The sequence below is a fragment of the Equus przewalskii genome, chromosome 9 (assembly GCF_037783145.1).
Source record: "Equus przewalskii isolate Varuska chromosome 9, EquPr2, whole genome shotgun sequence".
In the NCBI taxonomy this organism is placed as follows: domain Eukaryota; kingdom Metazoa; phylum Chordata; class Mammalia; order Perissodactyla; family Equidae; genus Equus; species Equus przewalskii.
This window is the reverse complement of record NC_091839.1, coordinates 55,001,675-55,028,842: the sequence shown is the minus strand read 5'-3', so window position 1 is coordinate 55,028,842 and position 27,168 is coordinate 55,001,675. Positions and strand designations below refer to the sequence as shown.

Genomic DNA, 27,168 nt, shown 5'->3' with positions numbered 1-27,168 from the left:
TGACATACCGGGGAGGTCACAGGGCAACTAATTCACAGACCTCCTGCCCAGCCCAGCAGTAACCCCTGTAAACTGATGCTTCCCACAGACTCTCCCCCTCAGTAGCTAGAAATGGCATTGCACGTTCACTCTGTTCACTCCTCGGCAAGCTGGTGCTAGTGAGTTACGTGCCTAGGGCGACAACGCTGCAATATGCTTGGCCTCAGGGCAGCACAGACACAAACGAAGGAGATTGGCATCTTTTACGCTTTTGCCCAGCGTGAGTACACTCATACACCAACCTCTCCTCTTGCCACCCCTTCCCACCCCCGACCTCTGGGCAAAGCAGCTATTTCCAAGATTGCTCCTGTCTTCTGTTTTGCTTAAGTGGAAGGGTGCCCATAAGTCTTTAAACTAAATACATGATCACTTTAGGGAAATGCTTGGAGACTTTGCTAACTAAATGAGATGCTTCATTATTCACAAGTGTTTGTCAGAAACATGCAGTTGTGAATTGCTATCTATAATATAGATTAAAAGGTTGTGTACCAGAGAATTATCAGCCACTGTAAGGCTGGAGCAGCATAAAGGTGTGCTATGCATCAGCTATGAGGTAGCCTTTTGCTGTAAACAGGATAATAGTTCACCCATGTAAATGGACACTGTGCTCACATCAGTGACATTCACATGTGCAAGGAGTTCAGGAATTCTGCTTTAGAGTACTTTTCACATGAAATAAAAATAGGAGAACTGATATCTGACACTCGGAAATTTTGATCTATGTCAAACTCAGAGGTAGTTATTACTAGCATCAGTACATAACACTTACACAAAGGTCTAAGTCATTTGGTTTGTTTTGAGTAAGCAGGACTGTAGACTATTCTGTAAAGAAACGACGACAACATTATATGGTATGTTCCCTGAGCAAAGTTCTTTGTCCTGAGTAGGTTATGTAATAGTGATAATATTCTTATATAAAAAATAAACCCCAACTTTTAATCATAAGATAGGTTTGGTATGTGCTCTTAGTTCAGTCTGGTAAGATGCTTAAAATGATTTCAAATTGCACCCATAAGGTCCAAGTTATAAAATGTTTCTGGGTGGTTTTTTTTTTTTTTTTTTTACCACGATCTCAGCTCTGAACTTTTCATATGTAAACAGGGAATGTCCAATTCTCAAGTCCATAATTTCCTATTTCTATAAGGTCAAGGAACTTTGGTTTGAATTTTCAAAGTGACTTGTTATGTTTTGCATTTTTACTGTTAACCTGCTTAGTATACCTGCTAAAAATTAAGCAATGCCACTTTGATTTGTCTACATAATTTAAATAAGCTTACGATCCTCACATAAGGCAAGGAAGTACTTCTCTACAGCTATATATCACATTCAATATCGTCAAAGGTAAGCTTTGCATCACAGCACACTGATATTTCAGTATATACCATGGAGATTCTCACAAACACTGTCGTGAAATTCAGGCTGAGTTGTGAAGGACTGGCAGCCCAGCCTGAGGCATTTTCTCCTTATGCGTGGCATGCTGAACAGCAGCAACTGTACATGTCTCCCATGGCAGGACGAGTTGGGGAGGGAGTGGAAACTGTTCAGCAGAATGTGTCTCATTTGAATCATGCTATTTTCTTTTTTTTTTGATTATCTGAGCTTACACCAACAGGCTCATACAAAACTATATTTATTGCCAATGTTAAGCATTAAAATTAATTGGTACCTTCTTGGAGGTGTTTCAGAAATTTACTCATAACATCTAGAACCAGGATGACACCAAAATCATCTTTTTCCATTACTGAAACCTAAAGAGACCAATGTAATGATTGGTCCCTGCCAGGTGATTACTATAACTGAGGACCAACCTGACAAGCGTCTCTATCCTCAGCACTGAAGGTTCATCCTGCATCCACCATATACGTTACTCCAGCTTGTGTAATAGACGGAACTTCCATAAGATCAATTTTCTCATATAAAATACTTCTAGCTTTCTGGTGGGAGAGGTTTTGGTACCTCTGCCCCAGATCCATCACTCTAGTCGCCTGCCACCAAACACTGCACTTTTTAATATTACTCAAGGTCATATGTATTGGGCAATCGTGAGCATCCACTTAATTTTCATTCTCAACCCTGGCATTTTATTCATATCTGTGCTGTTTTGTTTATTTGTTTTAGAAACAGATAACTCCCCAGGGGGAATAAAAACAGCCCCAAAGATATATACCAAATGATTGGAGTTTTCCTCCAAGGTCTCAGTAGTCAACAAGGAGGGCCCCCTGCTCAAGGTGATGGTTCCAAAGACTGACGCGGTCAAGGGAGGCTGCTGTCGCCACAATCCCTTAAAAACCTCACAACGTGTAAAAGATTACAATGAGCTGGTATCAAAATACCACTGAAAACAATCAAGTCACTACATTTATACATTGCCCTCCCCTTCATTTCTCTTAATAGGCATCTAATTTACAATCAAAACATATGAATTAAAAACATTGAAATATCGGCACAGAAATTACACATTCATTGTCTTTTCTGGAGTTATGTATCCCAGTTTCAAAAAAAGCTATGGCAGTCAGAGGCATATGGAGTTAAGGAACTGCCTTCAAGGTTTGGGGGATGGGGGACAAGCTCTACAGATATCAAGAAAAAGAGGCAATCCCAAGTTTGGGAGAACTGATGTCTAAGAACATTTAGTACCATATGATTGGCAGCTCTGAGATCTGAAGTATCCTTTGGTTCACACAAAAGGTAACATCATGTCTTTATTTTTGTGTAATATAAAGGGAGTGGTATTTCAAGGAAAACTCCAGGGGTGATTTTCAAAACCATCTAAAATGCTTCACATGGGTTTTCAATGCTTGGGGATGTCCAATTCTGTGAGAGAGGGTGTGTGCTTGTATCTCTAGATACACATATATAAAGACAAGCCCTCTTTATATATATGTCTACACTCCTGTATCAAATCCTCCTACACACACACAGGCTCGGGCTCTCCCCCTCTCACACACGCACATATAGATCAACACTGTCCCTCCTTCTCTGGGTGACATAAAACAGACACCCTGCTCGAGTGTAATTTGCTTAGAGTGATTTGTCTGTTTAAAAAAATTCACAGTTCCTCAACAGTAGTTAAAATGCCAGGTCAGCTGCTGCTTGTGAAATACCGTCCCCCTGTACTTGCATGAGGTAGACTTCCCAACTGGGGAGAGAACACGATACGCTAAGAAGAAGGGTTATGTCTTTTTCCTTTTTTGAACGGAAGGCCCCTTTTTGCTTTGTTCTTCTGGAGCTGCAGACGACTTCATGGAGGAAGCTTCTGGAGGTGACCTGCCTGGCCATTCTGAGATCTCGGACCTAGCCTCCGGAGGAAAGGGTGGTGATGTACAGCCATGCCCTCCCCCCACCTCTCGAGGGAAAGTCGAAGTGCATGGCTGGGATTCGGCTTCCTGTCTTCCCTGAGAACTGGCGGGTGGCTGTGCGACAGTTTTATGTGGGCAGTTGGCCACCATGTGCGTGATGCTCTGACAGTAATGGCACTTCTTTGGCTGTGGAGGTAGACTACATTCCTTAGCATGATGATCAAGGCCACCACAGTTGTAGCATCTGCAACAAGAATAATGAAAACATCTTAGAAGTAGGGAACATGTATCATAAAATACATGTCATAAATCAAAAAGATACTAAAACGCACAAACGGTCAAGGAGACCAACTCCTTTTAATGTGCTTTCTTAATAAGTCTGTAAGGATATTTCTCATACACTGCTTCAAAGATTAGCATCACCAAAATGCTCAGCAAAGTTGTAAAACTACTTGTACTCAACACAACAGTCGATGAAAAACAAGAGGACTAAAATATGAAAGAATATTTATCACTTCTGTAGAGAAACGAGTTCTTTTTTAGATTTGACAGGTTATTTTAAAAGAACAGTTTACTCCACTAGAGGGCAGTCATGTTCAACAAAAATAACCAGCTGGTTTTAAAAAGAAGATCGCTAAAAAATACAGCTGTTAACATAACATGCAAAGCCAATTCACTCAGCAATTGGGAAAATTATAGACCAAATTACATTTTACGAGTTTAACATTTCTTTGGGTGTTAATTATTTTGGCTGTGGAACCCAGCTGAACTGGAAGAATTTTTTTCCTTTGTACAAATTAGGTAGCGCAGCGAAATTTGGTAAATAAGAAAGTCAGATGTCTGCGGTGAATGATTTCTGGCAAATTACCAAGTAATTTTAGAGTAAGGCAGTAAGTATGTGAATCAGAAGAATGCTATAAAAGAAAGCTTCTAAATACTTAGATCGGATTAAGAAAGGTTGATGCTACTTCAGTGATGAGAAAAATTTACTTTTTTTTCTGTAAGAAATTAGTTTTCCTTTAGGGTAAATTCTTCTAAATTGAAATAAACACAAATCCATCCTTAATTAACATTTGAATGCACATTGGGGGCACAGCTTTGTACTACATGTTTGAAAATTTGACTTAGCTTCTAAATGCTGAGCAAGTAAATTATTTGGAAGATATATTTGCTCAATTTCAATCAGATTTTCTTTCTTTTAAAATTTCATATTAAAAACAATGAAACGTCATAAAGTGGAAAAAATAAAATTTTATACTTATAAAGGTTTTTAATCTACTTGATGAGTACGAATTTGCTTATTAATTTGTCTCCAAATGAAATATTTTAAGAGCTTTCTATTTTTTATTTATTTTCCAAGTACATTTATGATTCCATAATTCTCATTATGAAACACCAAGTCACAACATTTTTTTTAAATGATAGCAAAATAGGTGGTAACTGTAAGAATCAGCTTAAGATCATAACGACAACAAAATAATTTTAATTACACTGTGTGCACATAGCAAGCTTAATGACTTATAGTACCATATATTTCAAAGGAAAACTACTAAGCTACTACTAACCCACTGAGCAGTATGTGCAGGATACTTACTATTTCATCTTCTGGGATAACTTATGAGTGAAAGGATAAAATAAGGATAACTGTGGCCTCCTTCTCCAGCTATCAATATTAACTCACAGAATTCAGGATAATGGATTCACAAGATGGGCCTTTATTCTTTGCAATAATTAAGTATTTACGTCAGGAAAAAAGACTTCATCATATTTTCAAAAATTAAAGGGAAAAACCAAGAAATCGCTTTTCCTCACTAAATAATTTATTGTACAACTACATACCTTAATATAACAACTTAATGAAACAATATAATAATGTGGATTCAATATGGTTTCAGCCATGTGTTCTAAGAGATAATGCAAAATTAAAGAATAATAAAAATTACCGATTAATGTTTGAAACTCAGGTCCCCAAAATAACACACTCAAAAATGGCATCTTTGAAAAATATCACCATATTACTTAATGTTTTCCCACATCCTTCTCTTCTATAATGGATAAGTGAATTCTTAAATTAAATTTGCCCATCTATAAAATATCTTCTTTTGAATTACATTCACTTCCTTGAGGAGAACATCCATTCAGGAGCTCCTTTTCCAAGAGAGAAAATAGGTTAAAGGCTTCAGTAATAGAGCAGGCTGTCCCGCGGACACACCAATTTCATCCGTCACTGTAGTAGGCACTGTGCTATCCAATTCAGGGGGCCGTTTTGCCCACTCATTTACCAAAGGCCTGATGTGAGAATTCCACTTTTACAAATGGGTCTTCCATCATATGCTGTATGTGCATTTACCGCTACATTTGGGTTGTAAAAGTTATTTTTAAGGATGCTATATAATTTTGGTTTCCTTGCATTTTGATCCGCAGAGTTAATTCACTCCCCTAGCTTTTCAGATATGTGCTATCAGACCAGACTGCCTTCCACACTGAGAATATTTGCATTCAGTGTATCTGTGCTTATTAGCCTTAAAAGGGGAGGAGTGGTATTTATTCTTGACTTGTCTTTAACCATTCACTGTCAATCACTCTCACCAAGAGTGCAGATCACACCCCATTATGAAACCCCTGCCTTCCCAAGGGACTGACACCAAAATGGAAACGTTCAGCCACTTTTCAGCTCACAAATGATACCACACCACACACTCCATACCAGCTCTCCGTGGTCCTAGTCCCCTTTGTTCACTCTCCACACCTCTCCAAATCAGCTTGGTCTTGTGAGTTTGAATGAATTTTACATTGTGATGCAAGCATAAAAATGGCAATGTGTCCACATAGAGCCACATGCTTAAGAAATATAAGGACACAGTCTCACAAGTAAAAGGCTATACACAAAGAAGACTATAACCATACTCATTATACGTTCCCAGAGACCAACATAAAAAGGAAAATGATTCATATCAAGTATTTTACAAAATGATGAACCAAGGGCACTAAGAATATTTTCTCACATAGCAAATGTAAAGATAAAATAAACAGAAATGTTCAGATTAATCTTAGAACTTTATCAAGTTCTTTATAAAATTACTTTATAAATACTTTAATTCTAATGAGCTAGCACATTCTACAAATATTCTTATTTAAGATGCTTTCTAAGATGAAAGACAAATAATCAAATTGGAGTCAATTTTTTAGAGGACTATCAATATAAGATTAAAATTTTTAAATGAAAGGAGAATGCCAACAACAGATGTAGTAGGATAGAAGCACCTAAAATGGCAAAATAAATAAAAATAAATCTTTTAGGGCTTTAGAACTACTTGGTTACATTATGAAATAAGGCACTGGGTGAGTCTTAATAAACTAAACCCAAACACCACATTAGTTAACAAGTTAATCAAAACATAGCCAAAGTTCTGAGGATTCCATAATAAAACTGAAAACTTCGATTCAGAAATAAAATTTAGATCTGCTATGACCCTTAGAGAAATTCTCATTTTTTGGGTCCAAACCACAGAATAAGTATATTATATATTCAAATGATAACCAGCAACAATGGTGAGAATTGAGCTCAATTGAAGATCACTAGATTAGAATATAGACATTAATTTTTTAATGATACTTCAATAATGTAAGTGAAAGAATTCATCAATTGTATATTCCCCCCGGGATCCCAAAAGAGATAAAAAATTGGGGAGAGTAGATACAGATACCAAGCCAGCTTCACCTGTTTAAAAGCGTAATGGAAAATATAACTTAGGTGCTTCTAAGTATTTGAAAGTGTTAACTTAAGAATTTATATGGAAACTTAAGTCCATATCCTGGGGGGTTTGATGGGGGCGTTAAGGACAAGGATACAGTGATCTGTAAGCTTCTCAAGAAGAAGGAAATGTTGAAAGCGATATCAAGGAGAGAGAGTAGAGTGGAAAAAGAAGTACAAGCTATGGGGCAGGAAGAAGGGATGAATATAGGAAAGGAGTTCAGAAAAATCCCTGGGAAAGAAAGATGAGAGAAAGGTTCAACAGTTTCCAAATGTGAGGCCAGAGGGGCTAAAGAAAAGTCACAGATTGGAAAGAATTTCAGAAACTAATTTGAAGAAATGGTCACTGACTTTTTGAAGAGATTGTTTATCACTGTTAACCTGATACAGTCCAACTAAAATCCAGAAATGATACTAATGACATTCATCAAGTCTTTAGTTTTCGATTTTAATATGTCTGAACAATTGTCATCTAATTCAATTTTGTGTCAATCAACCGAACACCTGCGAGTGTTGCATCCCAGTCTGCTGGTGGGATGAGCAGAAATGCCATCAGAGAACCCAAAGGGCTGAAAAAAGGGGAAGGACCCAGAGTGTAGCCTTTGATGGAAGCAATCTGCCTACCCCACCCTGTACGTCCTGAGGGCAAGAGAGACAGATTCTAAGACCAGCTTTCCAGGAGGCCCCATTTTGTGCTGATAGCTTCCAAACAATCTAAATTTGCACTTGGGTATAGTTTATCCGCTCCACAGGATCTGCCCCAAAATGCGAAGAGTTAGAAAACTTGGATGAATCTCGAAGCTAGAACGGCCTTTTAACAGTGCACACATTTTTCTGACCTCTACCAAAGCAACCTATTCTTTATGTGAATTTCTGTTTCTTTTATTTCATTTGTCTTATATCCAAACTCCTAAGACTGTAAGCCAATTAAATAATAAAGCACTTTAATAAAGTTAAGTTTTACATATTTCTCCTAAGCGCAGTGGTAAAAATACTGAGTTTTCAAAAATATTGGTTAGTGATGATGCATGTTTTTTAAAAAAGGTTCTTATGAAGCAAATACATATTTAATGCCAGAAAACTTTTTATTTGTATCTCTTGAAATACAGATGCCCTCATTTACCTTAACTCATGCTAAAAATAAAATGAGCTATACACAGTAGGGCTGAACATACTATTAACAGAATTAAAATCATAATAAAAAAATAAGAGGTTCAATTTATTAAGAGCTTACTATGTTCTGATACTGTGCAAAAGGGTTTTAGTGTGTTATATAATTTAATCTTCCCCTAAACCCAGTAAAGAAGGTACTACACTATCTACACGTGTGGATGAAAAAACAAAGATTCACGATAGTTGACATAGAAGGAAATTTTAGTTGAAAATAATAAATTTCGCTTGCATTTTCATTATATAAAAACCTTATACTCAGCAATATTGATATAAATTTTATTATGTGCAACTCTAAAAAATATAAGGTCCTGAATTCAAAACACCAACACACACACACACACAAATTTGAAGTCGATTTTTCTTGGAATTCGGTTACTGTTCTGTCACTATGCTGTGGGAAGTGATCTCTTTTCGAGCCAGCCCCAGTATAAAATGAAATGTGGGAACTAGTCCAGTCCAGACTTTTCATTGCCAATGCCCAGTTTTATTTCTACCCGTCTTGTACTTTACATGTTGAAAATTTCTGTCCAAAAAATTAGTAAGTAATTTTTCCATTCTCCTCGATCATATGTTTAAGACTGTAAATCGGAACTTCAGGTTGACATACTATAATTAGAGCTATCAAAATGACTCATGAAATTCCAGTCAAAATAAAGAAGCCTGACATTTCCATTGGGCCATGAAGTCATAGTGTGAAGTGAACGATTTATTTAGGCCTTGCAATAAATATTGCAATGAGATTCTACTGGTTGGAGTGAATGTAAACTGAGATTGCCTCTCTTGGGGAATTTGACAGTATATTTCGAAATACTAATACACATATCCTCTGAGCCAGCACCTCTAACTCTATGAATTTGCCCTATAGGAATGGTCAGTGATAAGCACAATGATTTGGGTACTAAGATATTAACTAGAGTGTTGTCCATATTGGTACAAAATAGAACAATTAAATGGTAATAATACTATTAACAATAATAAATACTTATAATCAAAATTAGGTAGTCTGGCTACAGAGTCCTGCTCTTTACTGAGCTATAAATACATGAAAATGAAAAAGAAATTTAAGTCCACATATGCTGAGAAACACTCTACAAATATTAAAAGGAATGAAGTCAAAGAATATTTAAAAAAATGAAGTAGATCTATACGTATTGACATGGAAAGATCTCCAAGACAAATTAAGTGAAAAAAGCAACCGAGAGGATAACACATGAATATAGTATAATCCCATTTATGTTTCAAAAACATTATATATGATTATAAGTAATTGCATGCATTTTTAAAGGCATGGGAAAACTACTGGAAGGATAAACAACAAATTAACAGTGGTTACATCTGGGGAGGGGAATAGAGGTAAGGTAAAGGGGAACTTTCTTTTTTCTTTTTTTTTGGTGAGGAAGATTGTCCCTGAGTTAAATCCATTGCCAATATTCCTCTTTTTCACTTGAGGAAGATTGTCGCTGAGCTAACATCTGTGCAAATCTTCTTCTGTTTTATGTGAGATGCCACCACAGCATGGCTTGATGAGTGGTGCTTGGTCTACACCTGGGATCCAAACCTGTGAACCCCAGGCCACTGAAGTGCAGCACATGAATCCAACCACTATGCCACCAGGCCAGCCCCAGGACTTTTTCACTCCATAAATTTTGTATAGTTTCTTTTTTAAATAACAAGAAAGAATTTTTATTTTATTTTATTTTATTTTTGAGGAAGATTAGCCCTGAGCTAACTACTGCCAATCTTCTTCTTTTTGCTGAGGAAGACTGGCCCTGAACTAACATCCATGCCCATCTTCCTCTATTTTATATGTGGGACGCATACCACAGCATGGATTTTGCCAAGCAGTGCCGTGTCCGCACCCAGGGTCCGAACCGGCGAACCCTGGGCTGCCGAGAAGTGGAACGTGTGAACTTAACCGCTGCGCCACTGGGTCAGCCCCCCAGAAAGAATTTATATATTATTTGTATCATTAAAAAAGAAAAATAGAAATTATAAAACTTCCATTTTGTAATATTACCTTCATTATTATTGTTAGTCATCTTACAGTGAACCTGTATACCAGTAGTTGTAGAATTATCTTGGAAGTCTTTAAAAAATACTTATGCCCAGGCCCTACTCCAGACCAATTAAATCAGAATCTTTGAGAGTGGAGCTCCAGACATCAGTATTTTTTAAAAGCTTCCCAGGTGATGGTGAAACAGCTACTTGTTGAACCACAACTGTATCCAAACCCGAGTTTAGCACTGACAACCTCAGCAAGGGATCACTCCCTAACCCCAACCACAAGGAATGTGGCTCACACAGGATAAATCTCCCAAAATACTGTTTTCATAGGTCATTGAGGAAAGAAGCAGGGAAGGAGAGAAGGAGGGAAGGATGCAGGGAGGGAGGAAGGAAGGAAAAAGGTGTCTATCTATTTCCTTCTGGGAACTAAACACGATTCCCTGGAATTCCTGGCTGTGACAGCACAAAAGCCCACCACCTTTTCCCATCACTGATTCCTGCTTATTTTGGAAGGAAAACATTACAGAAACCTACTGAGTTTAGCTTCTGAAGTAGTTTCTCTGTTTCTGAGGCCATTATTCAATTCTTTGTTCATCAATCAAGGATGGGTTCAATGTGTAGGCATCCATGTCATCAAAATGGGTGATAATTTACAGCTCTTGAATCAATTGCTACTTTCTCTAAACTTCACCATCATTACCAATTAACATTTATTGATTTCCCATAACTCTTTTAATTCTCCATCTTCTGCTGCCTGCATCTAAAATAATTCTCAAATGCATAGAAACTTGTTTAGTATAGACATACTCTGGCAAACATTTCTAATGGCCAAATTCAGTTGGCTATTACATAGAAAATTAATTTCTTATGAATATAATAACAAGATCTCTGCTTTTTATAAAATCTATTAGCCATGGAATTTTCAAAAACTCTAATATTTAAACTACATTTTGCCTAAGAGTGCCACTGATAAAGTAACTACTGCTCACTCTGTTTTCTATACTTAGAAAAAAAGAAAGTCATAATAGATGGTTTAAAACCTGCATAGGGAGACCACTCTAATGGTAGGTTTTCAACATAATTTTTAAAAAGCCAAATTTAGTCAGTATATCTGCATTCAGTTCTTTCTGGTGCATAATAAACAGTAGATGTTTGGATGGCTCTGTACTGCCTCCTTCTTGTCATAGTAAGCAAGGGTCAGTCTGTTGTGGCATGGAACTAATGTGAATTCAAAGCGCTAAAATTGGTGGCAGTGGAAATGAATACGCTATGTCTCCTCCAAACCTCAGTTTTCAGACCATTTATTAAACTGATTTGGGGTTTGCACTGAGTTCAAAGGGTATTTTTTTACTTACCAAGTACTGTTCTAACCTCTTTCATCATCTGCTTCTATGATGAGAAAATATCTAGATTCCTTGCCTGTCAGTGGATTCAACTGCTTATAATACCCATGCAATCATTTTCATAAATTCAAATGAAAAATAGAAAAAAATAAGCACTTAAGAATATCTACTGCATGTGCACAACTTTGTACTACATACTAATGAAATGTATGTGAATAGTTAGCTGGATAGTAAGATTTATATATTTACATATTTTATCTTGTTTGATGTCTTCTCCTGACTGCTGTCTAGATTGTCTTATGTTTATTAGTTTTTGGAAAACCTCTCTGATTAATCCCATGGTCTGTCATTTGTATCATAACGCCAGCTAAAAATGCACCGAAGTATCTTGAAAACCAGCTAAAATACAGTAATAGCTCTATTCGCAAACCTTTCATCATCTTATAAAAACAAGAAGGTAACACAGAAAATGTGGGGGACAGACAGGTGATGAATGGCAGTGCAGGGTATCAAAAGTACGGATGGAACATGTAGCTTTCTGAGAGAAGAGGACAGGAAAGAGGAGAGAAATCATTGGAGAAATAGGGGCAAAGGGAGCCTTTTTCATGTAAGGGCACTTCATTCAGGTATAATTATGAGCCAGACATTTTTGTATTTCATTCCATTATGTTAAAAAAGTCCTCAGTCGATTTTGTGGCAATTCCATGGAAAAAAATCATTTTTGAGGGTTTGCGACTTTGTACCATAACTCGAGAAGGAGCACAACAATGAATTCTAGGGCATAAGTTAAATCTGTATTTGAAATAGAAATGTTATCGCTCTTTTAGGTACAAACAACATCCCAGACAGGTAATCTGTTCTGGCTAATGGAAAAGTTAAAAAAAAAACAAAACAAGGAGAAAGATGTACTCACACACAGATAACTTAATGCTTTTCAATTTCTTGGGCGTAAAAGCGGTTTGTTATGAAATAGGACACATGCAGTGGGCACTCTGCCAGCACTGCATTCATGATCCCAACACAACTAAGGAGGAGTGTCCAGGTCAGGACATCACACACACACACACACACACATACACACACACAAATAAAAGCCACATGCATTTTTGCAGTGACGGTGTTACAACTATCCAAACTGCAGGTTTAAATTCATCCTTGTCAGAACCAAGGTTGGTTTATCTACCATATTTGGTCACCCTGACCTTTAGGTATAGAATATTTTAGAAGAGTAGTGCTGGTATCAAACATGAAGGAAAGGGACAAAATTCAATATTTAATTTATCTTGAAATGGTCAACGTTAGGTGTTTGCTTAAATGGAAGAATCAGATTATAACATGCGATGTGAAAATGTTGGTTCATTTATCTGTTACAGCAGCATTGCTGAAAACTTCAACCCCCAGGGCTGCTTGCTTTTCCCCAGACCATGTCACATTCACCAGTGTCAGAGGTGCGACATCTGTTGTAAATAAGCATCGGTTCAGCCTGAAGAAATACAATTCCACTACTGCTTTTGTATCCACTTTTATAAATGTTTTTCTTTCCTGCCCATCACATGATTTCTTTTATCTCTGTAAACTAGCCTTATTTTTATGGTTGACGTTATTTCACAAGTCATTCTAAAGTGATATCTTTCTCCTCATGTGTATGTTGAGATTTTTTTTTACTATTAAAGATTTGGCCAGAAGCACAAGAAATTTTAAGAGGAATTTCACCATGATTATTTGATAAGTGAAGCAATAATTTCTTATCTGGAGAGGTGGATTAAACACCAAAACAATATATGAGATTATTTCAATATATAATAAAAATACTGTGGTATAAAAAAATACCTTAGGTATATAAATAAGGACTGCAAAATAAAAAGGTGACTAGCTCTTATTTTATCACACAAAGCTCTCTGTTAAAACATAGAAGGAAGAGACAGCATGAGAAATTTCAAAGGAAAGAAAGATGTACAGAGGTCAAGAATCAATTTCAGTGGCATGACTGATGAACTGGACTGAAGAAGCTTAGATAACAGTTCCAGATTTATACTGGTTGTTTGCAAGCTGGAGGCAAAAAGATGGCTCGATTAAAAGATGCTATCCTAGTTTTAGCCAAGTGAGTTATTACTATTATTTTTTAGCCAAATGGGTTATTCAAAGCTTTGAAGTTACCATGACTGAGTTACCTTTCATGCAAATAATAACGTTGGTAGTATCTGACTTTCTATGAAGATAGTATTAAAATACCTCCCTATTGTTGTATTACTGAATTAATATTAACACTGAATTATTGCTTTATTACTGAATTAGTAAGAACTACGTGTTAACTTGCCATTTTGAAAATGTTTATGTGAGTAGCATTAAAAAATATTTATAGAGGATCCATTGTCCTAGAGCATGTTGCCTGGTGTGGTCTATCTAAAATGTACCCTCAGGATTAACACAGGTGAGAGGCGAACGAAGATTATGCCAAACCATCTTCCATCTCTATAGCTACTCAGGAATCAGAAGGAGTTAAAACTAGTCTGCTGAAATCACCAAGGAAAGGCTTCTAAGGATCAATAACTTTGATCTCCACATCCAGCACCAGCTACTGGTGAGGAAGACGACGAAACACAGATGAGAAGTAAATGACCTCTGTCCACTTCTCCCTCTAACCCAACTGGTCTTCCTGTGAGTGACCTTATAGATTGCCCTTTGCCAAGAATCAGTGTTCCTACCTCACCATGGAGGCAGGCAGGTGAAAATTGAACAAGGAAAATTGCTACTATGTTCAGATAAGCTCTACAAACTGTGATATTATCTCCTATCCATGTAGGTCTGATCTTGAAAATTAAAGCTTAAGGTAAAGGCAGGTAAAGTATTCTTGGCCTCGTAGCTATTTCTTTTTTTCCTCCTTACTAGTTGCAGCTGCCCTTCATGTCATCCAGCTTTTTACATGACTAAAGCTTGATAGTCAAGCTGCTAAGGCACCCTTGCAGATCTTGTCTCTGATCACTGATCCCTTAAGGAATCTTGTTTCCCTATTTGAACATTTTAAGGCTGTGACCCTGTGAACACATGGCCACTAATATAAAAAGAGACAGCTGTCAAGCCAAGGAAGGAGATAAAAACTGAAGGTAGGGATAAGAAGTGCAACACGTCCCTGGACCAAGCCAGGGTTGTTTACACATGTCCAGAGACTCTTAATAAGTGCTAACCAGTAGGGCTAGATTCTACACATTAACAAATTATTCGTGCATATTCTCTAAGCCAAAAAACGGCTTGTCTTGAAGACAATTCCTTGAGCATTTGAATGATAGAATTTTCATCTCCCTTGGTCATCCTTTCAATTTGGCTGGTAGAAGTTTACATGAAGAATTTGGTTTATTCTTTTAGTGGGACAAAAGAAACAAAGCCACTGAATAATTTTTCTAACAAAAAAAATCTTGAAAATATCCTGACAGATGTGGTGAAAGGAGGTAAACTTGTCTGAATAATATTTCATCTTTTTACTCTAAAAATGTATATGTTTCATAACACTCATAAATATTTAAAAATACGAAAATACGATAGCTGCAAACGGCAAAGTGCTATTTACTTATCACACTGAACATGAAGTTCTCTTTATATGCTTTATTTTCATAATTGAATTGGACACAACATGTGTAGGGGAAAAGTTGTGCTTCAGTAGAAAACTGTGCATTGCTTAGATCTAGAGCTCACACTTCATGAATTACCTGATTCTGATTCTACGGGAATTATTCTACAGCTTTTCAAATTGCCAGTAACTGATAGCAATGCAAAGTTATTGCCTATGAAGAGGCAAATTCTGTCCTGTCAGGTTCAACTGACTTCCTTTTTTCACTGTGGGAGAAGCTAGTTTTGCCTCTATTTGCATATTAATTTCAATATTCCTAATCTACACACGTGTCTGTTCTTTGGATTGTCCTTTGAACAGTTTATAAAATCTGCCTGTTTCCCTCATTTAACTGAGTAAAACTAAATCCTTAACACTTGCTCATTTTATATCTGTATGAAAGTCATGATGTTACTTTTTTTGAAAACTGTCCTTTAATTCTCATACAGTAAATATGCACCATAGAAGCCACTGGATGAGATGCAAAGATCATTATGACATCATTATAACTTGCTCTTTAATCACAGAGAATCTAGAAAAGAGATAAGATAGATGCACAACTAACTTTAATCCTCAGGGTTATTGGACCCAAGTTTAGTTTTTGTGTTTTGTCTCAGTGATCTTATTTTTCCTATACCTTGAAACATTACGCTTTTTCACAATCTTGAGAATTATTTCCCATTATGCTAAAAAGGAGCTAATAAGAAAATTTAAGTTTTTCCAAAGAAGACATACAAATGGCCAACAGGTACACAAAAAGGTGCTCAACATCACTAATCCTAAGGGACAGGCAAATCAAAACCACAAGGAGCTATCACTTGTCACCTGTTAGAATGGCTATTATGAAAAAGACAAGCGATGATAAATGCTGGCAAGGATGTGAAGAGAAGGGAACCCTTGCGCACTGCTGGTGGGAATGTAAATTGGTGCAGCCACTAAGGAAAACAGTATGGAGGCTCCCCAAGAAATTAAAAATATAGCTACCATATGATCCAGTAATGCCACTTCTGGGTATATAGTCAATGAAAACGAAATCACTATCTCAAAAAGATATCTGCACCTCCATGTTCATCCCAGCCTTATTCACAATAGCCAAGACACAAAAACAACCTAAGTGTCCACCGATGGATAGACAAAGAAAATGTGGTGTATATACGCGCACACACACATACACACACACACAATGTAATATTATTCAGTCACAAGAAGGAAATTCTTCCATTTGCGACAACAGGGATGGACCTTGAAGGCATTAAGCTAAGCGAAATAAATCAGACACAGAAAGACAAATACTGTATCATTTCACTTATATGTGGAATCTTAAAAAAAAAAAAGTCAAACTCATAGAAACAGAGAATAGAAAAGTAATTGCCAGAGGGTAGGGGGTGGGAGAAATAGGGAGAGGTTGGTAAAAGGATACAAACTTTCAGCTGTAAGATGAATAAAGTCTGAGGATATAATGTATAACATGGTGACTATAGTTGATATTGTATAACTGAAATTTGCTAAGAAAGTAGAACTTAAATGAATGTTCTTACCAAAAAATAAAAAAAGGTAAATATGTGAGGTGATGGATATGTTAATTAACTAAATGGGAGGAATCCTTTCACAATGTACATGTATATCAATGCATCATGAGGTACACGTTAAATATCTTACCAATTTATCTGTCAATTATACCTCAATAAAGCTGGGGGAGGGCGTGTCGAGAAAGAATAGTTCCCTTACAGGACTTTATGCCACCTTAATGCTTTTTCTCTTCTCTCGTATTTTATATAATTTTCACCTCAGTTTGCCTACTTCTCAGCTCACTATGCTGGAAAACATTGAAATAAAAGTCAGGAAAATTGAGCTCTTGCTTTTAGCTCTACTAATAACTAATTCTCCATCACTTGCAAGACAGTGCTAGGACTTGAACTCTCTTGATTCTCTCCCAATTTGAACTGTGTGTGAACTTGGAATCTCTCCACCCTCGTAATGGGCAACTCAGCCTGGTTTTATGACTTTCTCCGAGAAATATCTGCCAACCCAGCAGTGGGCAATGGGAGGTAGAAGAGATTCAAATCTATCTAGAGTTGGGGCTGGCAAGGTGGATGCTGGGAAGCGACAAGAGGGTGAGAGGGACTAGTCTGCTCATAAAAGCATTACTGAAATGAGTCAGTCTGAGCTGGGAGGAGAGGCAACTGAGACAGAAGGAACTCAAAGGACGAAAAAAGAAGGAGGAGAGGATTTTAAATACCTACAATCAACATTCTTCTCTAATTCCATAACCCTAAATATCAACTACACCACGTGGTCATCTGGAATGGAGATTATATCAATGATCACTCAATTGTCCTGTGCAATCCTGGAGTTCATGACTGTTGTCAGAGAACTTAATCTGTTTAATATTATTCTGTACTGCCTCTATAATACTCTATTAATTATACAGTTAAATTATTTTCTGATAACCATTTTGAACTTAAGGCTTTTACAGAAAAAAAAAGAAAATTTAAAAACGATGTGATCATCTAGAGGGATGATGAAACAGTGAAATAAATCATCACTATTTCATCATCCTTCAGTTTTCTTACTGCATGGCCCAGCATATTATCTGATCTTCCCAGAAGTTAAAAAAGACCTTAGAAGACAGGATTTTCATAGTCTTTTTCTTTTTAACCTTTCATTGAACACAGCTGAGAATTCAGGCTTTTTCATTTTCTGTCTATAATGGGAAAGAGAAGAAAATTGATACAAGATATTTTGCAACTGTTAGACACACAAGAACACAAATACAAAAAGACAGACAGCAGTACTCCAGACTCTAAAGATGACGGGGAAATGAACTGTATAAGCTGAATCTGTTTATGAGTCTTTTACATAAGACAATATCCTAGATGTATTTTCTCAAACTCGAGAATCAATGGGTGAACAACATACTTCCATGGACAAAAACGGCATTTGTTACCCAGTTAGTCACTCTACAGAGAGGATGTCATCATGCAATATTTTTTGACAAGAAATTTTTGCTAAAAGGACATGTAACAGTATTCTCTCACCTGTTATCAAGTTTTTGCTGGAAATTTACTTGACATGGTTCATAAGTAGACAAATGCTGAAGACGTTGACTGAAAGGAGATAAACAGTATAGAAATGAAAAAGTTCATTGAATTGATCATTTTAATCAACGTCTACAAATGAAAATGTTTGGCTATTATGGACTGAAAAAAATGACCACCCTCTCCTCCATAAAATTATGAGCCGTGAAAGTTTTCAAAGTATTGCATTTTGAGGATACAAAGACAAGTAGAAGAACCAAGGAAAAAAAAAAAAAGCTGGAACCTCTTAGAAATATACTTGAAATCTGGATCAATATTTATAAGATGGATATGTTCCAGGCTCATCCATGAGCAATTACTTGCATTCAAAGGATACTGCCCATTTGGGATATGTATATCTTCACACCAGAAAAATACGGAATAAAATTTGGGCTTTTTACATTTAAATTCTTATTTATTTCCACTATAGTTGTTTTTTTTTTTATAACATCCCTTTATCTTTATATCTGTTAATTATTTGTAAAATGACTTTAAAATACGCTTTAAAAGGGTCTTTTGGACTCAGATGGCAAATGGTGATGACTATTCTTCCCGGTATACTGGTGGCTAATAAAATGTAGAATTTGATAAATTTTGTAAGAAACAGAAAATGTTATTGTCTTTTCAAGAGAAGATATGATCACAATTATTGGGAGCAACAGGAATGTTTCTGTAAAGGAGTTAGTCTGGCTATAACAGCTAGTTAAAAGTTAATAAAAATGAGTAAGGTTTATACAGATGGAAGAGAAAACATGCCAGGTGAATATATGGCATGAATAAGAAGACAGTAGAAAACTGGAGGTTATGTTTAGGAAGGCAAGTTGGCTAGCTTGGAAAAGAAAATGGAAACCAAGATTACTGAGCAGAATACTAAATATATTTTATAATTTAATATTTTAAAAATCTTTCAACTTACAGTTGAAAAACAATTGAGTTTCAAAGTTGATATATACATTGCTCATGACCACAAACCTAATAATGGAGAGCCCAGGATTTCAGCCTGTAACTGCAGTGATCCATGATTAATCACTTAATCTCCTGGGTTTCCTCATCCATAAATAAATTTCATTACCCAGGAATCCTTTTTAAATATGATAATAATTCCCACTTACTTGACATGGTTGCTGATGGTCTCAAGTGAGATAAATATTTTAAAATGCTTGCCAAACTACAAAGCTCTATATAAATGGTAGGTGCAATTTCTTTCCCTAATCTTGGATATTGTATTCCTGAAACACTTCCACCCAGTAGTGGTAAGATAATTAATGGTAGAAGAACTGACGCTCTCATGAACTAGATGGGGAAGAGCAAAAATAAATAACAGGAAAAGCTTAAAATATCTCCCCCTTTTCAAGAACATTAAGAGAAAGAACTAAATGGTCTAATAACGATATTTTGCAAATCTTATGGATGCCCTATAATTAATTTGTATTTATCGTTCCTTGTCCACTGGGATGTTCTTTACCACGTCCTACTCTTGCATTTTGATGTGGCGGTAGTAAATTAATTGACCTTGTTGCAGATGCCATGCATTTTTTTCCTGTGTGTAGATCCACTGTTGAAATGTTCAGTATTTTTCTGATTTATATCTTGGAATCCCTACAAATAAGTCTCAGAGTAACTTTGTTTTAATAAATTCTATCAGAAAATTTTGTAGATGAAGAAAATTATGAAGGTGTTAATCTGTGTATAATAGTTTTATGTATGGGAAATTTGCTCACTGTTCCTATATTCTACAAACTATTCTTTCATCTAGCTTTCAGGATATTCTATTATATTGGTTTTCTTTCTACCTTTCTGATATTATTTTCCTATCTTATTCTCAGTACCTTCCTGGATTCACCAAGATCTAAACTTACCCTTGTCTATTATCTCTCCTTTGAAAAATTGATCCATTTCCTTTAAACAAACTATTTTCTTTATGCTGATCACTCACAAAATATTCCCACTTTGATGTCTTCCTGTAATCTCAAACTCAATTTCTCTCTTCAAGGCCATTTTGACCCCTAGTTTTCAGATCTCCTCCAATATTGATTGATCTTTCCTTTAAGTTCCATCATTCATCATTGCATTCATAGTGTTTATTGTTACATTACTTGATTGGCTCAAAGGAAAGGAAAAAGTATTATTAAAATCTTCACTATCTTTTTGTCCTTTAAAAGCAAAACAAAAAAAAAGCAGCTTACTCTTGGTCATTTCTCTAAACCTATGAACAGTCTTTTCAGCTTCTTGTTCATTTGGGGACAGATTCCTTGCCTTCTGTCTTTATGCAATGACAAAGATGGTCATGCTAACTGATACTCTAGGTACATCTGTCAGCCCACTTGGCCCTCTCAATCACCAACCAGTGACGACTATATTAGTATTATCTTGGATAATGTAAATGAAACAAACATTTATTAAATCAGTCACCATGCATTATTTTTTTAAATAGTGTAATAAAAGAATAAAAGTAATGAAAAGGAAAACTGTTATGAGCTGTTAGAACCTGAAGGTAAAAAAAGACAGTATTTAGTACCAAAGGGCAGCATTATTACAGTGGGAAAGGTATAGGGTGACTAATGTCAAAAAGAAATAAAAGCATTAATTAATACCTACCATACTTTTTGTATCAGATATTACTGTCACGCATTCCAGTCAATATTGCAGACTAATAGGCACCCACTGAGCTATCATTTAACCCTATGGCAGAAGCCTCATCTCCTGGGCAAAAACTACCAAACTCAACTCAATTTCCCTTTATTTACTCATCTTTTGAGAAATCTTTTTGACTTTTTTAACTAAGCTTCAGTAATCACTATATAAGGAGTTTTCAAAGAAGTGGTAATGGGAGAACTAAAAGGTAACTATATGTTGATGTGCATCTTTGGAGATACTGCTGGTCTGAAACTGGAGGAGATGCTAAGGATCACTCACAGATTTGGGAACATCATCGAAAGGATAGACGGCAGTTAAAGTCATGGGACGGAAGTCAACTAGCAAAATGTGAAGAGTGAGAAGAGGACTACAGATAACATTTTCAGAAATATTTCTATTTAATAACTTACAGGTGGAAGAATCAGTCAGGTGTCTATGAAGGAATAGTCAGAGAAGCAGTAGGAAGGCAAGAAAACAGGCGTTTCCCTAGCTTAAAAAAAACTATAGTTTTGTATTGGAGAAAGTGGCTAAGAGTGATCAAATAAGAGGAGGTATTAAAGTAGGCTGATGGATTTAGCAAGCAGGAGGTAGTTAGAAACCTCAGGTGGAACATACAATGAACACAAAAGAATTAAGTAACTACAACTGAACTGCAGTGCCAGTATCAAACTTAACTTCCTCAAAGTCAAACGTGTGTATCTTAGGAAAAAAATCTTCTCAGAGGATTCACTTCCTCAGAGAGCGGAGAAGCAGCCCTTTCAAGAGCTATACACTATGTATTCTTTTGAAAATCACCAGTGTCCAATAGAAAAACAGACTGAAGACACGCACAGGAAATTCACAAAATGAGAAAAAAAAGACACATATTTTTAAAATACACTAGCAAAAATGAAAATTAAAAAAATTAATCATACCCAAAAAAATCAATGAATTATATTCCCTTCAAAGTAGCATATAAAAATACTCTGACTATACCACTGAAAACAGCTAAAAATAGTGGATAAAATATTTTACAAACATCTTTTGAAATGCATTACTGATCAGGCAAGAAAGTAAGAGATGGTTAGAAGTAAAAAATGAAGTGAAGGCAGAAAATTAGGGCAGTAAGTGGAGCACTGAAACAGCCTCTCACCCCGGAGGCGTCTACGGAATACTGCCAACCTCGAGGTTTGACCTCGCAAGGGGGATGGTGGAGCAGAGGAGTCAGGAAACACCTAGGATCTGCCCAGCGGTTGGGAGTCTAATAAGGAATCATGCCCCACAGAGCTAGAACCTCCCCAAACTGCACTCCCAATGTAAATAAATGAAAAATAAACTTGCCCTGCAGAGGGGAGGGCATATGGAAACTTTTCTACCCCCAATCTGGCACTGGGAGGAAGAGAAAACAAATCTCCCCTGAGAACTAATAACCACCACCCAGACTGTGTTTGGTGTTGCAGCTCAAGCAGTGATACAGCCTAAGCTGAGTATTATAAAATGGTTCTCAGTTGGCACATGACAAAGCAAACACAAAAACACTCTGCAAAAAATTCGCCTTTCAAGCCAGGAGTCAAAGAATTCCTATAGATAAAAGTCCAAGAAGTATGACTGGTTTAAAAAGAAAAATCATAAAAGACAAAAGAACATAGGGCACCGTGAACTCTAGCCAGTAGAATCAGACCCAAAGGCCTCAGGCATTTGGTTGATCAGATTCTGACTGTAAAACAAATACGTTTTAATATGTTTAAAGCAATGGTTCCTAACATTATCAGGTCAATGTCTACTTTTTTTAATAAATATTTTTGTAATATCCCCATTCTTATCCCGAAAGAAATTTAAAATAATATAATCTACATATACACATTACATATGCATATATATTCCTTAACTGTGATATATAGGAGAAAAAATAATTTATAGTAAAATAATACATACTTCAATCAAAAAATGCAGTAACAAAATCACACTAGAAGACATAATGAAATTGTCACTGCTTGTACTTGTCTATGATAAATAAATTTGGATTTAAGAGTAGCCATTCCATACAAATACAGAAAAATAAAAGAGGTACAGGAGAATACTAGAATAAAAATTAGTGTGAGTATACCTATATACAACAAGAGAAAGGAAAACCACCTTAACTGAAGCAGCATAACACGTCAAGACAAATTTTGTAAAAACCAACATATAAAAATGAGAAAATACAACACTCTTCAAATGAGCTAGACCTTATTTCATAAGTGCAGTATCCAATTAATTCTCCATGCTGTAATCTAATGGACAATAGTGATGAAGTATAGCAGAAAACATCCAAGTATCTTTTAATTCTACCACACGCTGAGACATAAATTCAGTGTCAAGTATATAAAAGGACCTTGGAAACCATATCCTTTCATAGGAGATGGGGAATAGCTGATGGATTGGAAGACAAAAAATAATTCAAAAGGTTATAAAGAAATTGTTTCTGGAGACAGTGACACACTAAGGCTGAAAAACAACTTGCAATCCCAAAATAAATAATTTCCATATGCAATTTTTATAATATAAAGTGTTTTTATCTCTATGTTACAAAAAAACCTAGGAATACATAGGTTCAGTGGGCTTCTGATCATGACAGATTTACTGTTACTAGACTTGCTCTTCTTCAGTAAACAACTATAAAACAGGAAAAGATATACGAGGAAATTGTTTACAGGCACTGGATGGGACAACAGACAATGGAAAACTGTGATGCTTTATAGAAGGGAAATATTTAAAGTAAGCACCATGTTTGCCTGGTTTTCTGCCTGAGTAGACTTTTGGACTAAGGGTCAGGAGATGGAACCAAGCACAGCACAGTGGTGTCAGTGAGCTGAAGAGGTATAGATCTGAGATCAGCGTTTATGAAGCGGTTGGAATTCGTGGGACAGACTGCTGGAGAGAAGAGATCTGTATAAAAGAGCATCCCCACCCCCATACACAGAGTGAGACGGCAAAGCATAGCAGAAAGAGGCTGTTGTTTGGGGGACAGATAAGCAGATACCCAAGGTCACACAGGGCTGGGAGATACGGAGCTCCACTCAGCTAGAAGGGAGAGACCACAGTGGATTCTAACTGCAGCACTGTGGGCAATCAGTTGAGATCCCAGTAAGCTCATGTCTTAGGAACAGGGACCATACCCTAGAGGAAGGGCAGCATCTAGGACCAAACACAGAACCAAAATAGATCAACACTAACCTAGAATAAAAACAAGGCTGGCAAAATAAAAATCCACCAGTAATTCAGTTGCCTGCCAGGAAAAAACTCAACACTTTGTAAAGAAGATAAAAACCCAGATTCCCTACCACCTATTTGCCACAACATTCTGCATACAATAAAAAAAATTACTAGATGGGTAGCGAAGCAGGAAAAAGCAACCCATACTCAAGAAAAAACAAGTCAATAGAAAAGACTCTGAAAAGACCCAAATGTTGGGAATAGAAGAAAAGAGCTCAAAACTGCTATGATAAATATCTTCAACAACATGAAGGGCAAAAAGGACATAATGAAAGAAAAAAGTGAAATTGACAAAAAAAAAACAAGAAAAAGAAAACCATAAAAAATAAACTAACTGGAAATTCTAAGACTGAAAGTTATATCTAAAATGGATTCATTGATTGGGTAACAGCATCATGGAAACTGCAGAAAAAGAGTCAGTAAATTTAAAGACATACAAAAGAAATAACATGAATGAATTACAGAGAAAATAAAGGACTGAAAAAATATGAAAAGTGCCTCTGTGACATGCGGGATAAATATGAAATAGTGTTGTTTTTTTTTTTTTTTTAAGATTTTATTTTTTCCTTTTTCTCCCCAAAGCCCCCCGGTACGTAGTTGTATATTCTTCGTTGTGGGTCCTTCTAGTTGTGGCATGTGGGACGCCGCCTCAGCGTGGTTTGATGAGCAGTGCCATGTCCGCGCCCAGGATTCGAACCAACGAAACACTGGGTCGCCTGCAGCGGAGCGCGCGGACTTAACCACTCGGCCACGGGGCCAGCCCCTGAAATAGTGTTTTATATACGTAATTAGAGTTCCAGAAGGAGAAGAGAGAATAGGGCTGAAAAAAAAATACTTGAAGAAATAATGGCCAAAAATGTCTTAAATATGAGAAACGTCTTGGATAAACAGATCAAAAAAGTTCAGAGAACCCTAAACATGATAAATGCAAAGAAAACCACACCTTGGCACATGATACTACTAAAAATCCAAATAAAAGGGCAAAGAGAAGAAAGGGATACATTTCATACCAAGTGAAAAAGAAACGAATTACATTTAACATCTTCTCAGAAATAATGGAAGCCAAATGACAACTGAACAGCATCTTTAAAGCAGTAAAAGAAAAAATACTTTCAATTGAGAATTCCAAATCTGTTAAAATTATCCTTCAAAAATGAGAAGAAAATAAAGATATCTAAGAGAACTTTTGGCCAGCAAATTTCCACAGGAAGAAATGCTAAAAAAAAAGTTCTTCAGGCTCAAGGGAAATATTACTACATGGGAACTTTGATCTACACAAAGAAATGAAGAGAACTAGAAATGGGTGATGTGCACATAAACATAAAATGCTATCTATTTTCTACTCTTAATTACCTCTAAGATAAATACCAATTTAAAGCAAAAGTAATAAGACTGAATTGTGGGATTTATAAGTTATGTTGAAGTAAATATACGATACAATAGCACAAAGGGTGACATGGGGTGAACAAACTCATACTTTTATAAGGTTCTTACATTTTATCAGCACACGAAACAACATTAACCAAAAAGAAGGCAGAAAAGGAAGAATAGAGAAAAAAAACAAATGAGAAAAATAGAAAACAGCAAAATGGTAGACTTGTGTCTAACTATATCAATAATTAAATGCAAATAGTCTCAATTTTCCAATTAAAAAGCAGAGATTGTCAGGTTTGATAAAGAAAATTACTCCATGCAAACAATAATCATAAAAAAGTTAGTGTGGCTATATTAGTACCAGACAAAGGAAACTTCAAAATGAGATATATTATAAGAAAAGTTGGAAATCTCATAAACACAGAAAGTCAATCTATCAGGAAGCATAATACTCCCAAATATGAACGCAACTAATTTGCTACTAACAGAGTTTCAAAACACAGGAAGCAAATACTGTCAGAACTCGAAGAAAAAACAGAGAAATCCACAATCATGGTTGGATTTAAACATCCCTTTCTCAGTAATTGATAAAACAAGTTGACACACACATCAGTAAAGATACAGAAGATTTCAGCAACACTATCAACCACCATTACCTAACAACACACTCAATATCTGCAGAAGATGCATTGTTTTTGAGTGCATATGGCACATTGTCCTGGATAGAACATGTCTTGGGACATAAAAGAAGTCTCAATAATTTTCAAAAAGTCAAAAGTCCTATAAAAATACGTTTCCTAATCACAACGGAATTAAATTTAGAAATAAATAAGACACACAGAAAACCCAAAATATTTTAGAAATTACACAAAATACTTTTAAATAACAGATCAAAGAAGAAATCACAAGAGCGACAAAAATCAAAACAAAATATGTTAAAATTTGTGGGATGCAGCTAAAGCAGTGCTTAGGAGGGGAATTTAAAGCTTTAAATGTTTACATTAGAAAAGAAAGGTTTAAAATCAATGGTCTAAGTTTTCATCTTAAGGAGTGAGAAGGGGGGGCTGGCCCCGTGGCCCAGTGGTTAAGTTCGCGCGCTCTGCTGCAGGCAGCCCAGTGTTTCGTTGGTTCGAATCCTGGGCACAGACATGGCACCGCTCATCAAACCACGCTGAGGCAGCGTCCCACATACCACAACTAGAAGGACCCACAACTAAGAATATACAACTATGTACTGGGGGGCTTTGGGGAGAAAAAGGAAAAAATAAAATCTTTAAAAAAAAAAAAGAAGTGAGAAGGGGCCGGCCCGGTGGCACAGCAGTTAAGTTCAAAAGTTCCACTTCGGCAGCCGGGGGTTCACTGGTTTGGATCCTGGGTGTGGACATGGCACTGCTTGGCAAGCCATGCTGTGGTAGGCATCCCACATATAAAGTAGAGGAAGATGGGCACAGATGTTAGCTCAGGGTCAGTCTTCCTCAGCAAAAAGAGGAGGACTGGTGGCAGATGTTAGCTCAGGGCTACTCAAAAAAAAAAAAGAAGTTAGAAAAAGAGCAAAATAAACCCAAAGTAAGTAATATGAATTAAATAATTATGAGTAGAAATCAATGAAAGAGAAAACAAATAGAAAAAG

General features: G+C 36.3%; 1 protein-coding gene across 5 annotated transcripts in view; it reads right to left on the bottom strand.

Annotated features, from left to right (window-relative positions):
- Positions 1-1,612: 1,612 nt before the first annotated feature.
- The window catches only part of LIN28B (lin-28 homolog B), a 150,766-nt gene continuing 125,210 nt past the window's right edge, over positions 1,613-27,168 (bottom strand). For 2 of the 5 annotated variants that reach the window (XM_070556766.1, XM_070556762.1), the window contains exons 5-6: positions 18,255-18,323; positions 2,729-3,582 (exon numbers count right to left, since the gene is read on the bottom strand). In XM_070556766.1, coding sequence (XP_070412867.1) covers positions 3,213-3,582; positions 18,255-18,323 — 439 coding nt within the window. In that variant the 3' untranslated portion in view covers positions 2,729-3,212. Of the gene's footprint in view, positions 3,583-18,254; positions 18,324-27,168 lie in introns of all 5 variants that reach the window. The other 3 variants (XM_008536714.2, XM_070556763.1, XM_070556764.1) reach the window with 2 other exon arrangements.